Source organism: Etheostoma spectabile, chromosome 7 (genome assembly GCF_008692095.1).
Source record: "Etheostoma spectabile isolate EspeVRDwgs_2016 chromosome 7, UIUC_Espe_1.0, whole genome shotgun sequence".
Taxonomy (NCBI): domain Eukaryota; kingdom Metazoa; phylum Chordata; class Actinopteri; order Perciformes; family Percidae; genus Etheostoma; species Etheostoma spectabile.
In genome coordinates this window covers 20,455,474-20,472,976 of record NC_045739.1, presented here as the reverse complement: position 1 = coordinate 20,472,976, position 17,503 = coordinate 20,455,474, and the positions used below count along the sequence as shown (strand labels likewise).

The following is a 17,503-nucleotide window of genomic DNA, read 5'->3' as shown; positions in this document are numbered from 1 at the left end:
CCCCCCCCCCCCCCCCCCGGCCCCTTGGCTTCTCTGTCACAGCTTGTTTCAGGTCATTTTTGGTCATGCCCGGGCATGTACCACAACACCATGCATGGTGACTGGTTTGAGGTGAACTGACAGACACCCCACTGGTTATATGGCCAACCTGTCTCCCTTTAACCCTTGTGTTGTCTTCCCTTCGACCATGCAACCTTTTGTTTTGCAGAGTCAACATTTGGACATTTTTGTCACTTTTTCCGATGTTTTTATAAATTTTATTCTACGCCTTTTGACATTTTTGTGGAATTTTCCTGTGTTTTTGAAGCTTTTTCTGACATTTTTGTCACTCATTTCAACCTTCTTTTATCTTTTTTTTTTTTCAAATGCTATGGAATTAAATAGAACTCCCAAATTCAATGAAAGCAGCAAACTGATCATTTATTTTACTTGTGAAGAGCGTTGTAGAGAACCATCCATGTTGCTTTTTGTTGGTCTGAGAATATAGTTCCCAGTTAGCATGCGGTTAGAAGATGGCTGTGTCTCTCACGTTGTTATTTGAACACCCTGTGACTATACAAATCACAACATGTAAATAGGAACATGTTGGTGTTCTTTTGTCACTTATTGGGAGTAGCTAGTTGGAACCAGTTACCTGCAGGATCTTTGCTAGGCTAAGCTAATGCTGGGGGCTTCAGAGTTACAGCACGCATGGAGGGTATGTATCCACTTCCCAATAAGTCCCAAGAAGTCAGCGTGTTCCTTTAAGGTTATTATGTAAATGGATATCTAATAATTCAAACTAGCTACTTGGCTAATGTGGATGGGCTAAAGCTAAATAGGACCAAGCTAATCAACCAGACGGTGGTTTTGCTAGCGGCATAGAGTCTATGCAGACTATGTTTCGCTGGTAGCAATTTGCTCTTATGTATTTTTTTATTTATCTTGCATCATTGTTTTGAGTATAGTTTAACAATTAAAAAAGACAAAATTGGACCATCTACATTTTCTGTTTTACAGATTTTACCCACGTGTCAAACAGCTTTAAGTTTGCATTAGCTGTGCGTTCACAGGGAAGACTGCTACAGGCCCCTAGGAAGAGGTCCCGGCTTTAAATCAAATTAACCACAGTGGCCAAACAAAGGTGTCACTACACAATGTGAGTCGAGCACAGATGTGAGTCGCGCATGTGTCACTTTGTAATAAGTAGCATATAAAATGCTAATGAGATATATCTGTAATGTCAATACAGTAAAAATGGACCTACATAATGAAGTTTAGCATTCAAACACAACAAAGGTTGTCACTGGAATGGCGTTTTGAGCAACGTTAGCAATCAAACAATCATAGATACCTACAACTTTTTTGAAATGACTGCTGGCCACAAGATAGCAATCAAACACAACAAAGGTTGTCACTTGAATGGTGTTTTGAGCTAATGTTAGCAATCAAACAAATCATAGATAGCTGAAATGATTTGAGTATAAAAGGTTGTGCCGTAAACTTCTTTAATGTGAGCATGCGCAACTCACATTTGCACTCGACTCACATCAGGTAGTGCCAGAGGGAACTATAATTTCCGGGCCATCACGTTGTTGATGCCTTCTTGCCCAAAAATACTGTGGACACATTTTGTCAAACATCACAAATTTAATCCCCATTCTGGTTAGCAGAGCACTAAACCAGAAGTAGCCAGTGGAGGTTTGTAGTGCGCCTGCTTTATGGGCCGCACAGTGCAGAAGTAGTGACATCCATCCAGGTAATTATTGGCTCCGTGATGGCTCATGTGCCACTGAGCAACTCTCATAGGAATGAATTGGGCTCCACGTCAAGCGCTGTATCCAGTTTTTACCCATGTTTCACTATCTGCCAAACTAGCCAGTCAGTTATACCTATGGAGAGCAGAATAGTTGTATTATTAGTAATTGTAGGGCTGCAATTTTCATGAAGGCTAATAGGTCAACAAAGAAGACTGCTAGCTAGTAAATATGGAAGCAAAAAATGTAGGATTTAAAATATTTTAAAACTCATCTTTGCAAATGTTTTATGAGTAAAGTTGTATAGTAAAGTTTATAAGTAAGTAACTTCAAAACATATATGTTGACAAGAAAACTCCACAGAGAATCTGTAAGGTCTTGGAGAGGGAGCATTTAAAGACAACAATCTGATAATGAGGATAGTGTTTACGTTATCTGACAAGGGGATTATAATTGGGTTCAAGAGAGGCCGTTGCAAAAGAGGGCACCAAACGGATGGGTGAACTGATTTGGGAGTACCAGAGACTGATTAAATAAAATGTATAATAAATTAGATTAGTGGTTAGGGACTAAGCAGGAAGAATGTGGAATAAATTGATTTAAAGGAGAGATCCAAGGTGAGGTGACCTTCCCACTTGATCTTTTGTGTGTATAGCTTCATTAGTGGGACTGATAGTTCATCCATCCATCCATCCACTTTCGCAATTTGAAGCAGGGAGTGTTCACAGAGTATTACGAGGAAGAAATTAGCTTTTTCTTTTTAGCTTTTGGAGGATCTGGTGACATTTCTGGCCAGATACTGTACAAATGGACATGACCATCTGTCCCCCGCAGTGATTACAAACTATTACCACTTCCTGTAGATTTTGAAATTCTGCTGATTACTTTTAAAGCACTAACTGGCCTTGCTCCAAAATACATCAATGATTTACTGCTACTTTCAAATCATTTATTAAAATATATATTTTCTAAGAAAAGCTGAATTCTCAATACTTTGTGTCTCGGGATTTTATCTTTCCATTCTTGCAATTTAATATTCTCATTTCCTTTTTGGGTCACATGCATGGATGTAAATTACTTGGGGGGGGGTGTATAGTTTGCATTGCAGATAGTGTAGTTGTGGAACTCCAGTAAGTAGGCTTGCAAAGCTATTTCATTCACTTTAAAACACGCATTTTATGCTCATTTTCAGGTTCATTCAATTGTATTTAGAGGTTGTACCAGGATAGGTTTACATGGTTTCATTTTAAACAAACACCATGTTTTTTGTTGTACTGCACAGTGCTGCAGGTTCTGTTTTCACCCTGTGTGTTTGGGTCTCTGTTTTAGCTACAGAGTGAGACATCTCACTTCTATTCTATCTTTATTGGGAGTTGCACATCCGCAGTAGCTAGGTAAGACAACTGTTTCTCCAACTTTGGTCAATACAAGGCAGGATTAGCTGGGAGACTTCTTCTAGACGAGGGGCACTTATGGAATACCAGCAGAACAGGAACATGGAAGAAGTTCTTTTGTAGATTATGGTGAACTAGTGTGTGTTGTAGCAGTGTTGCCATTGAGAATGAGGTAGCAAGCTATGGTTTGCCACCTCGTCTTGGCTAGTGACGTAGAAACCTCACCCACAGACTGAAGGCAGAGGACATTCAGAAACCTGTATCTCACTTACAACAGCATGGATGTTTTTTTTTCCAAGTTTGTATGCGTGTGGAAGCACCAGCGACACAAAATAACACCCCAAATCCCAGAAAAAAAGTGATTTCTTTCTTAATATGGGCACTTTAAGCATTGGATGAAGTGATTCTTTTTGCTAATACAGATGGTGATGAACTGAGCCTCCTAGCAAGCAAGCTACACAACTAGCTAGCCAGCCGGTGTGTGCACTTAGTAAAATTTAACAACTTAATTTTTTAATTCATGAATTCTTGTCACAGCTTAGAAATGCACAGCGCTTTTTGCTCATTTTTTATAACCAGTGTGAAAGCATGTGGATGCAATGAGCAAACAACAAAGGTAACAAGCGAAGAAGCTATCAAACATTTTAATTACTAATATAGCAGACTTGTGAGAAAGAGTTATCATTTTTTTGTCTTGACTAATTTATGAATGACTTAGCATCATCTGTATTAGAGAAAATAATAACGTAATCCTATGTTTCAAGTGAATAAAATAGCCTTGCCAGCCAACTTATTGACACATTTCGCTTGAAAGCAGACAGTGGACCAAACCACTGTGAGGCAAGGGAGGGGGGAATCAAAAAGTTGTCCAAATCCAACATACCTGTCCCGTGCATCAACAGTTGTGAAAGCTTTAGTAAAATACTATTTATTAGCACTACCTTCTTATTTGCGTCTCACTAAATCAGTCGTACACACATTGTTGTCCTTCCGGACCAGTGTGGACACCGGTGTCCTATCTGTGGACATGTTACATTGTTTGTATGCACAAAACAGCGTAAGGCGTTGGTATCAAACTGGTATTGCTAACAATGGTTTACCTGGCTAGAGCTAGCCCCACAATGAAAAATCCGACTCGGGTGTGACGTCATTGCCAGCTTGAGTTCTGAGGGGAATGGAACAGGCTAATGTACCCGCCACACTCACTAGCCCTATTTAGGCTAGTTAGTTAGTTAGTTAAGTCAGATCGTTTTGAACCTTAGTGAAAACGTTCAAGCATTCCTTCCTCGTGTTTCTTGTAGTTAAGACCCTTGCTTGTTTTTTGACTCTGCCTGTTTTTTTGTGTAAGCCATGGTTTGACAATTTGGACACTGTTGCCTCTGATTGTACTTTGTACAACAAGTCTCCTGAACTGAGTTGCCTGAGGAGTCGTGCATTTAAGGCCATCCTGTGACAGACCTAAGACTTCCAGCATATCTCCTCTCGCAAGACATCAGAACGAGACTTCTCCATCGTTCCATAGTGTTGTCAGACACTTATAATAACAATCTGAGCCTGTCAGTGACAAAAACAAGCACTTAGAGGACATACATTTATGGTGCGTAAATTGCCCCGTGTTACATTACGATCAGGTTTGCAGCGGTTGACTCCCAGCCTCTTGCTCAATACTGGACCAATTAAACAAATCCCCCATCAGTTACATCAACACAAAATGGGAAAATATGGTCCCAGGTTGAAAACTACCAAAGTTCCCCTTTTATTGCTGCCACACCTGCATCCACAAACAAGCTGAGAAAATAATCTGCGACCGCGGTGAGCTGATCCGTGAAATCCCATTCTGCATTGTTTGTTCAGAATGAAAAATTTGGACACTGAGCCTTGTATGTTTGAGTCACAGAGCCTGGCCTGAGCAGGAGAGCATATTTGTGTGTAGATTCCAAGAAAGAAATGTATCCAACACGCCCATGCATGGCACTCTCTGATCTTTTCAAAATAGATGTGACCCCAAGGTTAGCCAGTGTTCTATCAAGAGTCGGTACTTCGTTTCACTTCATTAATAGCAGATGGCAGCTCAGCCTGCTTGTTTCCCATGAGCTGTTTACAGCTTATGAAATAAGTCACAGCTGCCTTGCTTTGATGGTATTTTGCATAGGTGTTGTGTAAGATTTTGCATAGTGTCAAAATAGAACATAAAGAGTGTTTTGTTGCGATCATATGATTCAAGCTTACCGCGATAGAAATACATCTTGAAAACAGAACTCTAACAAGTCTCTGTGGCAACCTATGCATTTCATGATGAGAGGCAGGCTAAATACTTTTAATATTTATCAGAGGAACAGCTTGCCATTATTATTCTGTAGTCAGTGAGCAGTCAAGGCTCAGACTCTGGAGTCCAGGCAGTTCTTGCATCCGGTGGGCTAGCTGGCGGGTGTGCAGTTGGACACACTCTGTAGATGAATTCATAAATTATTCTCTCACTGTAGCTGCCTGCTGCAGCTGGCGGGCAGCGTGAGCGAGAGAATCCATCGACTTTAAAACTACGTCATGGAAGATGAGGTCTCCCTCTTTCCTCTGCGTTCTTAAACCAATTTTGCCTGACGTGGTCACTTCTTTTTTCCCTTTTTTTTCTCTCTAACGTTCTGTTGTCTCGCTTCTGCTTCTTCATTTTTAATATCAAAGCTAAATAAGAATGTGTCAGGGGTCCTTTGATGTGGCTGTTATTCTGTATTTTGCTTCATCGTGACACTGAACTGGGACACAGCTGAAATATTCAGGGTCAGTGAACAGCAGCTCTGCCTCCTGGCTTTGCCTCAGGGCCCCCGTTTCCAAAAAGTTTATGAAAATTTAACAAAATATTTCCCCTTCAAAAAGGGCAACTATAAAATAAAAAAGGCAAATCAATTGTGATATAAATTGCAAAATCATTCATTCTAACCTTCATACATTACATACATGACATTTTTCAAATAAATCTGAACTGAAAAGCAAAAGGACATTAGGATAGCATCATCTGCCCCATTTTTTAATGCGGTTAATGTGCTATTTTCTTAAAGCTATAGCAAATATTCATATTTCTTTTCATAAATTCTTCCTTGCAGTTACAACTTTAAAACCACCCCCTCTGTCCCAACCCACAACTCTCTCTACCTCTGCCGTACTACAACAATCAAAAAAACACAAAGCAAGTAATATGACAGTATCACAGTAGCAGCTCCCCTTGTGTCTTCCTAATTTACAAACCGGTCAAATGGCCTCCAGATTCTCTCATACACCCCCAATTGGCCTCATGTGTCAGTCTTTCCATGTACATACATTTTACAATAGGGTTGGGCGAGGTGTTGAAAATAGTTAGGTATCTGTTTCAATACTGTCATAAAAAAAAAGCAGTGCACTTCTATAGAAGACCAGGATTAAATGTTAGATATAATTTGTTAAATGACTAAAAAGGCTTGTGTGTGGTTGTCGAGAGAGAGAGAGAGAGAGAGAGACAGACAGACAGACAGAGAGACAGACAGAAAAAAACTGTTCAAAGGGGTGAATGTTGAGTCGAGACAGTAGTTTCTCTCTGGCTTCTTCTTCAAAAGAGAGAGAGAGACACACACCAATTGACCTGGTCTTGAAGAAGAACTCGACTTCTACAGTTTGGCAGCATTCCGGGTTCTTCCAGATGAGAGCTATAGTTCTTTTTGGCTGTAGTGTAGCTAAATCCACAAATGTATATTCTTGGGATTTCTGATTCAGATCTGTTGGGTACATGTGTAGCAACATAATCTTAGGGTCAATTAGAATGTTGACAAGATGAACACAGCTTTATTAGTCACTTCCCTCCACAATGTTTTAACTTTGTCACACTCCCATACCCACAGCATACATGTTCCTTTAGCCTCATTGCATTTGAAACAAAGGTCAATTGTGTTACTGTTGTTTTTATTCAATTTAACAGGAGTTGGTGTATCTCTGCAGCAGCCAATTATATTGCAGTAGCTTTAAATTAGTTTGCTGGTTTTTTTCGAGATGCGTCACTCTTTCAAGTCCGCCATCCATGTCTCTAGTCTTAATGATCAATGTTTCTTTAGAGCCAGATGCAAGCCAGTTTTTTTATATAATTTCTTTTAAGGAGGAGAGTAAAGAAATACCAACTGATTGGTTTTGCATAGAAGAAATGAAGTTCCTCACTTGGAGATTGCGCGTGTGTGACAGTGTGTGTGAGTGAGTGAAGAGTTTGGATTTTAAGGCCCAAACACATTGTGACAATTTGACTTTGCTGTCAGTGGAGCTGTCAACTGTGGAAACAATGGATGCCTGTCAGTATACTATTCAAAAGCACAAATACTTCTAGTTTTTTTCTGTTCTTTGAGAGTTTGATGACAGATGTTGTACCCACTTACAAAAGACGAGTTCAATGACATAACTAGCAGATGACAGACGTTATTGCTGCACTGTTGCTGCTTTTACCAGTGCTGCACTACCTGTAGAAATGCTCCAAATTGTCCAGCATCCTATCCTCAACAACAATAACAACAGCGTCAGTTATTTGTTCAAAATGCCTAAAGCGATTTATGTTTATGCAACAAACTAGTGTAAGCCCACATTTCTCAGCCTTCTCCGACCACGTCTCATAGTGGTCTTTCAGTGAGTGGAGCCAGCTCGGTAGTTGTCATGTAACCGTCAAGTTGAAGTTATATAATCAGGTGCAAGATCATGCAGTGGCTTAAACACAAACTTACTTCTACAAGAGAATGTGAGCCTGTGCATGGATGGTGAAATTGTGGTGATGTGGGAAAAACAAATTGAGTGGAAGTCTGGCTGCCAAAGTTTTGCATACTTTGAATTGTGCTCAACTGTTGAGGCAAGTAAAGACAGATTTAGGTATTGCTTAATAATACAGTCTGCATATTACAGTCTATTTATTTACTGGGTATCAGTAAAATACTTACTTTATACCTACCGAGACAGCCATGTAATTACACACAGTGTTCGAACTATACCGTGGCCTTTGGGGAGCCCACTTTTTTTCACGAAGGGGGGGCTTACAAAGATATATAGATTTACCATATTATACTTTATCAACAGCAATTGATAGGTCAAACAGCAAACAGCCATCCACAGATAGTCCATAGACAAAGCATCAAGCTGGCTTTGAGGTTTCACACGAACAACGGTTAAAGTTAGTCAGGCCACCAAAGAATACCATAATTCCTCCGTTCAATTAGGCCTAAGCAACGCACCCCAAGCTTCAATCCTTGATCCTTAACAAACAGCCATGTATATATCGGCACTTCCAGTCTCCCCACTGCTGGCTGTTCCAATTTAACGGAAGAGAAGAGCAAGAGGGGCCAGCATCGTCAGTGACGACCTGTTACCACCATCCTCTTCAGCCAGAGAGGACATTATTTCTTCAGCTTCTTTTTGCGTTGTCACCCCGGTGGGAGGTGGGCTAACCGGGCTAGAAGCAGGTTGTGCAATAACGCCATCGCTACACATTACACAATTTCAACTAACTAACTTGTTTTCTTCTTGCCATGATGCTAGAATGGATTTCAAGGACTTTGGGCGCCGATTAATGGCCACCGTTTATGTTTTTTCTACAAATCTTTGAGTTAACATGTACTAAACATGAGTTGACTTTGCATCACAGCGTGCAATTAAAAACAACTTCCAACCTTTTAAGGACACCAATGTTCTTTGTGAATGAATAATGTTTTGTAAATAAATAAATGTTCTTCCTTAAAATACAGGGGGCATAAGTATACACACTCCTGTTAAATTCCCATAGAGGCAGGCACTTTTTTATTTTTAAAGGCCAGTTATTTCATGGATCCAGGATACAATGCATCCTAATAAAACTCCTTTGGCCTGTGGAATTTAACTAACCCCATATCATCACAAACCCTGTGGGGGGCTATTTTAATTCCAAAGGCCAAGGGAATTTTATGAGGATGCATGGTATCCTGGATCCATGAAATAACTGGCCTTTAAAAACACATATAACATAACATATGTTATTTTAAGGAAGAACATATATTTATTTACAATACATTATTCATTCACAAAGACAATTGGTGTCCTTAAAAGGTTGGAACCATCCAATATTTCACAAATTACATTTTCAGGGGAGCCCGAGTCTTATTAAGGGGAGCCGAGCTCCCCCTAGCTCCGCCGTAGTTTGCATTCTGATTAAACAAAAAGAAGACAGAATGACTTCTAATCTTACACTCATACTGTAGTTAGCACAGAGAGAGAGTGCAGAATGTAAAAGTACAAATATCTATACAATATTACATAAAAGTATATTACAACATTGCTATAGTATTACAATGCAAATGGACCGGCAATAAATATCAGTTGCCTTACTTATTAAGTGTCAGTTTTTGGTTTGAACCATAGGAACATTAATTTTACTATGTATTATTGTAGTTATGATTATAACATTGTACACATGGTCTGGGGGCATGCTGGTGTATCTCCAGGTTGATTTGCGTTGGCCGTTTGATCATGTTAACACATTAACTGTCCAGTCTTTTCGCTCTGAGATTGGATCTTGTTTGCATTGGGATTCGATCAGCAGACCACCTACCGATGTGGCCTGGCTCACATTTTATTTTTTTAGCAAATGTAGGTCTTTTATGTTATCTCCATCACGTGTCATCGCCACACGGGAGATCCTCTCACGAACAAGTACAAAGTAAACTGGGGCTGGTATCTGCAGTGAGCCGCATAATGAGTGACTCTACTGCATACCTGTGGTAACTGTCAGACAATGTAAGATGTTAACTGTAGGTGCTATGTAACTGCTATACTATGTTGTCTTTCTGCACCTGCTCTTCCCACACAGAGTTACAAAACTGTTACATTTCAAGGATTTTCACCAACAGTCCCTCCAAGACCTTTTTTTAGATTGTTGCGGTCCAAAATGCCTGATGTTGTTGATGTTTATTGTATTATTGTTGCAATGAAGTTGCAGGAGACAGAGAAATTTGCAAAAAAAAGTTGCAATTTCTTTTTTGTATAGTTCTTCAAAAAAAAAGAAACTTTTTTTCGGGGAGAATAAAATTACTCTGGGCTGACTTTTCCTAGGACCTTACCAAAAAGGCTCAGGAGGCTGCAAATTTTGGTATAATATGAAAATGGCTGGTGGTTTTAAGACAAAAAATAAGTTATTGAATTAATCAAAAATGAATTAACTGTATGTGTCAGTGGCTTGTTGATCTTTATATTGTTAGTTAATTTCCTATCCTGGCCTGGGACACATTCATACGGTTTGATAAAGGACTTATTGGACTTTAACTTATCATGGCACTTACAATAACGAGCGTAGCTGTCCTCAATTTTTTTTCAAATGTTGTTTTCCCGTAAACGTCAGCTGCAGACTGTTACATCCCGCTACTGGAAACCTCTACGGTGAAATACAGTCCCACTTTTAAACAGTTAGCTGTCAGCATTTTAACCGTGTTTAAACCAGCTACTAGCTAATTGTAGGCTAATGTTACCTGCTGTCACGTGTAGTTTTAACTAGTGCCACGAGCAACAATGCTTCCATTGCCTTTAACCTTCATTTCGGAGCATCAGAGAGCAGCGCAGGCATTTCAGTGGCACTGACATGAGGCATCAAAACCCTTGTTGATTTCCGGCCTGGTAGATACCATAGAAAGGTAGATATCGGTCATTTCGGCAGGTTTTGGTACCCATCTTTAAGTAAATTGAATGCTTATTGACGGTATTGTTATCCGATTCTTCATTCTTCAGCTTTCTTTGGTTGCCATTAACATCTGCATGAGTTCAGCTACAAAAACATTCAAATATCAAAATCAAAAACCTTTTTTACTAAAAATCATACCATTTGAAACCATTTCCAATTTTCCAACTATTCTCACTAATTACCTTCTTACATATTCCAGTTTAGCTTTAGCAATTTAGCTATTCAGCATTCACACACATTTTCTGCACAAAATGCATTTTCTAGTAATATTTTTATTAGTATATGTTTGTATTATTAATATTTAATATGCCATTACCGTTTACCGGCGTACATCTTGCCAAACCGTTAACCTGACCTCTAAAACTCACTTAAACCACCAAAACACTTCATACACTTCTGAAAATAAATACGTTGGACCAAAACACTGGCAACGATTCTCATTAAAAAAGCAATAGTTGTCACTCAGAACACAGTGACCTAAAAAAACACTAACAACAGGGAGCATTACATAAATGATGAACTTTGAAGTTTGAATGAATATCCACATAAATCAGTATTTCATTAGAGAATAAAAATAACCCTCCACTTCACTTTTTTGACTTTACTAGTTTATATGGAACAACAATGAATCAGAAAATTGCTTCAGAATGTTTTCTATTTCTGTAAATAATTAACAAAAAAATATTTTACTTTAGTTTTGAACGTGCTGTTACAGTTTTGAAACTAGTGTATTATGAACAATGTGCTACAGACATATTGGGCCCAATCTTGCACCCGGCGCAGCGCGGCGCAAAGCCCGACGCAGTACTTTTCAATCCAGCGCCCACGTCGTTTAAATAGCAAATGCACCTGCACCCATCTTTGCGCCCATTGGCATGCTGGTCTTACAGTGAGGTGTGTTCATGTGCATTCTTGGCGTATTGTTATCTTGGGGCAGCGGCAAGTGATCACGCCATTTACCAACAATAAACTGGTCTAAAGTCAATAGCGCAGCATTTCATTTTTATTCTAGCCTAGTGAAATGTGCCTAGGCTCGTGCACAGCGCTCACACTATGCGTGCTACACATTAAGGGAAGCACAGCACTAAGCATGAATGAGAAAAGAGTAAATTGGATTTCGGAAAATGTGATCATTTAATGCATTTTGTGTGAAAGCAATGCAAAATGATTTGCAGCTTTGTCCACACCTAGACTTCTCCTTCACTGACTGTGTGAATTGTTTTGACAATGTGACTTCAGATTTGACCAATGCATGTTAGCAATCGAGTAAAACTGTAAGATCCACAGGATTTAGGTGCCTGAGTTGGACTGGTGTGCCTTTTTGTTAAAAAAGTTAGAAAATGAATGCTTGGAATAAAATATACATAACTTTGTCTGAAAGGCACCCATCTTTAAAAGAAAATGAAGTGCAAATGTGAGCTTTTAAATATGACAATCTGCCAGGTTATACCTATAAATGACATCTACTTGGCAATTGTATAATTTATGACATGCCACAATTACCTTCTTTGTCTATGTGTCTCTCTCCTTTCACCCCCAGTGGGATTCCAGGGAAGAAGTGTGGAGTCATTATATTTAATGCAGAGGAGCTCAGTAACTGCAGGGTCAGTACACACACACACACACACACACACACAACCTAAGTGTTATTTGAATATATTCACATTGTCTACGTTTGTTATTAGCCCTGATGCTGTTGTTGTAATAGCTTGCAATCATCTTCCCCCACACACAAACACCCCCACACACACACAAATACACAGACAATGTTTAACAATGGGCCAGTATCAAAAAATAAAAAAAACAGATCATGAATTGTAACAAATGTGCACAAGTTTAACCTGTTAATCCTTTCATTGGGACCCCTCCCCCCCATCCTCAAGTAAATCTTTCTTCAGCACGGATAACTGCTTGATGTTGTGTTACCCGCACTCTCTTAACGTGTTTGAAACTGTCAAGCCGGATTCCTGCTATAAATTAAGTTATTATCGTGGCTGTGTTTACCATCATTACTCTGTGGAGTTTAGCTCTCGACAAGATCCAAATGCTCTCGAAGTGTGTGCATGTGCGTGTGTTTGTGTGCGTATGTGTGTGTGCTGACAACCCCTATCTGTCAATGAGAAGCTTAGGTATCCCATGATGGCTTCCTACTGGAGGCAATAACTAAAGGGCCTTATTAAGAGCAATCCATCCACTCTTGTGGGTACATTTCTCATTAACTGCTGTAACCATCCTATATGAAGCCGTTCCCTCCGCCTCTCTGACTATATTACAGACAGCTCTTAATGACATCAGTTTCTCCCACTAGTAAAGTGTGTAATTTCACAGACATTCTAGATTGCAATCACTGCATTCAATGTAGGTATTGGTCATTAAGCCCTTCCAACTGCTGGTGTTTGGGATTCTCATCCATGCATTTCCATTATGCATGAGTTGTTATATTGTCAATTATTTTGCTTTCAGAGGGATTCTCAGTTCCACGATTGCTGATGTCGCGAATAAACCTGTGCCTTCCTCTCCAAGAAATGAGTTCCTGAAGAAAATAAATTGCTGACTTAAAAAAATGAAATCAAAAAGACTATATTGCTGTCCGACTAAAACTGCTCATCTTCTCTCTCAGGATATTGCTACCATGCAGTTGTGTGCCAACAAGCTGGACAAAAAAGACTTTTTTGGCAAGTCAGACCCCTTCTTGGTTTTCTACCGGAGCAATGAGGATGGAACGTGAGTCTGAGCATTTAGGGTGCACTCAAACATTTGCCAATGTGTTTTCACCTTTTACCACCCACCATTGAGCACCAAGAGACAATGACATATGTAAAACCTTCATGGACTGCTATTGTGGTATGGTGGATATAGTCATTCATAATTCAAATTGAAAGTCCAAAGAGAAAATGAAGCAAGATCATATTAAAATTGTATTATTTTACTACGCTACTAGGAAAAATTATGCCATAATTGAATTTAAAAAAGAAAAGAAAACTGAAAAAGCAATGTTGAAATGTAAAACTATGTATCTTTTTATCTTAACATTTGACTTTTCGATTTTGATTTAACATTCGGCTTTTCATTTTTGATTTACCATTTGACTTTTTGATTTATTGTTTGGCTTTTCCCATTTCGATTTAACATTTGACTTTTCCACTGACACATGTCAAAAGTGGAGGCGTGGCCCAAAGGCTGATGGGAGGGTCTGAAACAAAAGGAGTGCAGAGGCACCTTATGGACGGCAGGGGGAGCTGACGGCTTGGAAACACAGTTGAGGAGCGTCTGGACGGAGCTTCGCCACCAGGCTGGCTTGGCCTCTTGTTTCACTTTAGATGATAGGAACTGATGATGTAGGCTAAACACAAACGACATTTCAAGCATCAACGGTGAAGTTTTCATGTAGTTACTGTATTTGGACCCGTGTACTTTTTCGTTCATTTGATTTCCGATTTTAAAATGATATCCAAATTTGAAAAATGGCCAATTTTAAACCTTGTTAATATTCATGACAATGTGTTCGAATGGGAAATGAGCTATATTTCAGAAAAATAAACTTGTCCATGATTCTATTGAGAGACTCCAGCTGACAGCAGGGTCTGTGAGTGTCACTAGCCGGTCGGCGAGCAGGCGATTCCGGCCGCCACCAGTTGGCTGTCACGTCAGTAAAAAATTATTTTACATTTGCTTTTTCAGTTCCCTTTTTCTTTTTTCAAAATCAATTATGGCATAATTTTTCCTAGTATTCCCAGAATAACATTTTTAATTTCTTGCTTTGTTTTCTCTTTGGACAGTCAACTTGAATTATGAATAAATACATCCTCCATATTGTGGAGACATGCACGGATTTAATATTACACTGTTGTTACAACTGACATTTGCAGTCTGACTTAAAGGAGAATTCCGGCCAATTTTGACATTAATCTTGATCGCTGTAAATATGCGAGTACTTTCGATTGAAAAAACCTGACTCCAATGTGTGCAGGCAACACAGAGTATCTGCAGCTACGTCTACACACTTCCACTGAGCTAAAACAGCAGTTGTCGGGGCAAGTTTTAGAGTGCCTTTGTGCCTCTTAACAGACACAAAATGTAACGAAAATGTCTGTGCAACATGAACAGGGCCCTTACGTGACAACAATATGCGTTTTCAACTCAGATATAATTTAAATTCACCTACCCTGTCTCCATCCTGCTGGTGTTACTACCCTTGATTTTTAGCCAGGCTTCTGTGATAATCTTCATGCAGCAGTTGTGTGTGTATTTGTTGCTCTTCCATTTTGTGTGTGATCAAGGCTTGGCAGTGTCGTTTATGCCGTAGTTCCCTTAGCTGTGCTAGCAGGCCCGACCGGCGTCCTTGCTCTTTTGTTGCCTCCCTCACCCGGAAAAAATCCAGTGAGCCCGGTGGTCTGGCTATGTCTTCCAGAGGACAGGTCTTGCCTTCGCGACAAAAACTATATAACAAAAAAAAGTAATAGGTAATTAGGCTCGACAACTGCATCTAGCTCAAGTCCATGCAAGATTAAGGTAAAAATTGGATGGAATTCTCCTTATAGGGTAGTCTCAAAATTAGAGAGCTTTTTTTACATTTTTGTCATCTGCTTGAATTTAATTTTTCATACACTCTTCAAACTAACATGAGTCTCCTCCCATTGTTACAAACTGGTGTTTTGAGGTGGGGGGGAACCATGCAGTCTGGCCAAATGTGATTATAATTTATGTCTTATTGTAAAGCTTCTTGTTCTGTTTCCACTATTCATTTACAGTCACTTACCTTTATTTCAACTCACTTTCAACTAACTTAGGCTGTCTCCTGACTTTTAGAGCAGCCTGGCAGTCCAAAAATGTCATTTATCCATGAAAGCATTAAGTCCAAATGCCCAAAAGACAGTTTTTGCAACATTTATTTATGAACTATTCCCTGCACATGTAAAATGTAAAATTAACCAACAGCTGGTCAAAGCACCGCAGCCTCTATAGATTTATTGGCAGCGCTCAGTGGAAAGCTCCAGCTGTGGTCTCACTGGACAGTCACAAAAGTCTGCAAACAATGTGTTGAACGAGACAAGGAAATTGTTTCATGAACATTTTGAAGGTGAAGACTATGTATGTTCATGCAAATCAAATCAAATTTCACCCATCCACTGAGGCTTAGCTCAACCTTTAATATTATTACCCACTTCTGCTGCTCTGCCTTGGAGGGCTTTTGGTAGTAATGAAATTCCGCCATGTCCCCCTGATGTAATTAAACACATATAAAAGAAAAAAATAACACCCTGTAAAGCATTCTATAGCGTTGCAGAGGAAGCTAGAGGTAAGTGATGTGGGATTATTATCACAGTTACAATGTGAGCAATATAAATTAGCTCTCCCTTAAATGGCCTTGTGTTATTGTGTTGTGTTATTTTGCTGTCAGGTTCACCATCTGCCACAAGACAGAAGTGATCAAGAACACACTGAACCCAGTGTGGCAGCCCTTCACCATCCCTGTTAGAGCTCTCTGCAATGGCGACTATGACAGGTCAGAAAACACTTTGCACAACTCTATTATGTATCCTCATAAAGAGTGTTGTGGTGGTATCTCCGGGAACACCATGTTGTGGTATAATGAGACAAAGGGAAAGCTTAGTCAACACCAGGTCCTTCACAGGTCTCACGTCAGGGGGCAAAAACGTTCTCCTCCAGTCTCTAATAACCAAGTCTACATCCATGACAATCCACTTTCAGGATTGTTCCGTTGCCGCCGGAAATTCCTTCAGATTTTACTGCCCGTTACCTTCCGCTTTCTTTGTGTTGGAATTACAAACACCGGTGGATTTATGAGGACTATGGTTAACTGCTGCTCAGATCTCTGCAGGGTCTGTCCAGTGTGAGTTTTCTGTATCACAACTAAAACAACCTTTGAACGAGCATGTGTTCAACCAATACAAGTTCCTTCCCATGGCTATTATGCAGAGCTGCGACGGCTAAATTAACATACCAACTTGTAGAGACAGAGGAGAAGCTCTGCCTGGATTTAAACATGCTACTAAAGGACTACATTCATTCAAAGAGACTAAGCTACTTACCGCCGCCCAAGACAACACGTTTCACCAAAACTAGTTCCTTCCCGAGGATATTTTGCAGCGGCACCATGGCTCTGCCCGGTGCTTAGCGACGCCCAAGAATGCTGTGTTTAGGTAGGTCTGGCAAAGCGAGACTACTAATAACCAAACCTGTTTATGTATAATTATGATTGTCTCTCTACAGATTAAGGGAAACTAGGCAGCTGCATGAAAAGGGAAGGTTTTGTTTTAGGAGTGTCTGCTTTTGGAGGTCGGTGGCCTTGCCACACTGTAGCGTACTTTCCAGAGAAGAAAGGCTGAACTAGGCTTTCACATCTGTGTTTAGGTGGCTGCAATATTGTTTACCTGAAAAGTTCAGCTAAAGGTAACACCTCCAACGTGAGTCTAAATACACCTTCAGGAGGACAGGAACTTCAGAGAGTTGGGACAGCACTGCACAATAACACATTGTGGTTGAACTGTACTGCCGGCTTAATTGTCTGCTCAATTTAGTGTTCATTAAATGATCCTGTGTAATTAATCAAAGTTGCCCGAACATTATACACGTATGTGAAATGCGTTGCGTTGCATCTGAGTTTTGTTTTTGTTTTGTTTTGACAATTGTGAGATATGGACTGTAATTAC

The 17,503-nt window shown here is 39.8% G+C and overlaps 1 protein-coding gene across 1 annotated transcript in view; it reads left to right on the top strand.

Annotated features, from left to right (window-relative positions):
- Positions 1–17,503, top strand: part of LOC116692536 (copine-9-like) — an 83,328-nt gene that overhangs the window by 40,216 nt on the left and 25,609 nt on the right. Inside the window, 3 exon segments of the mRNA XM_032520907.1 lie at positions 12,370–12,433; positions 13,450–13,553; positions 16,231–16,335. Of these exon segments, the coding sequence (XP_032376798.1) occupies positions 12,370–12,433; positions 13,450–13,553; positions 16,231–16,335 (273 nt within the window).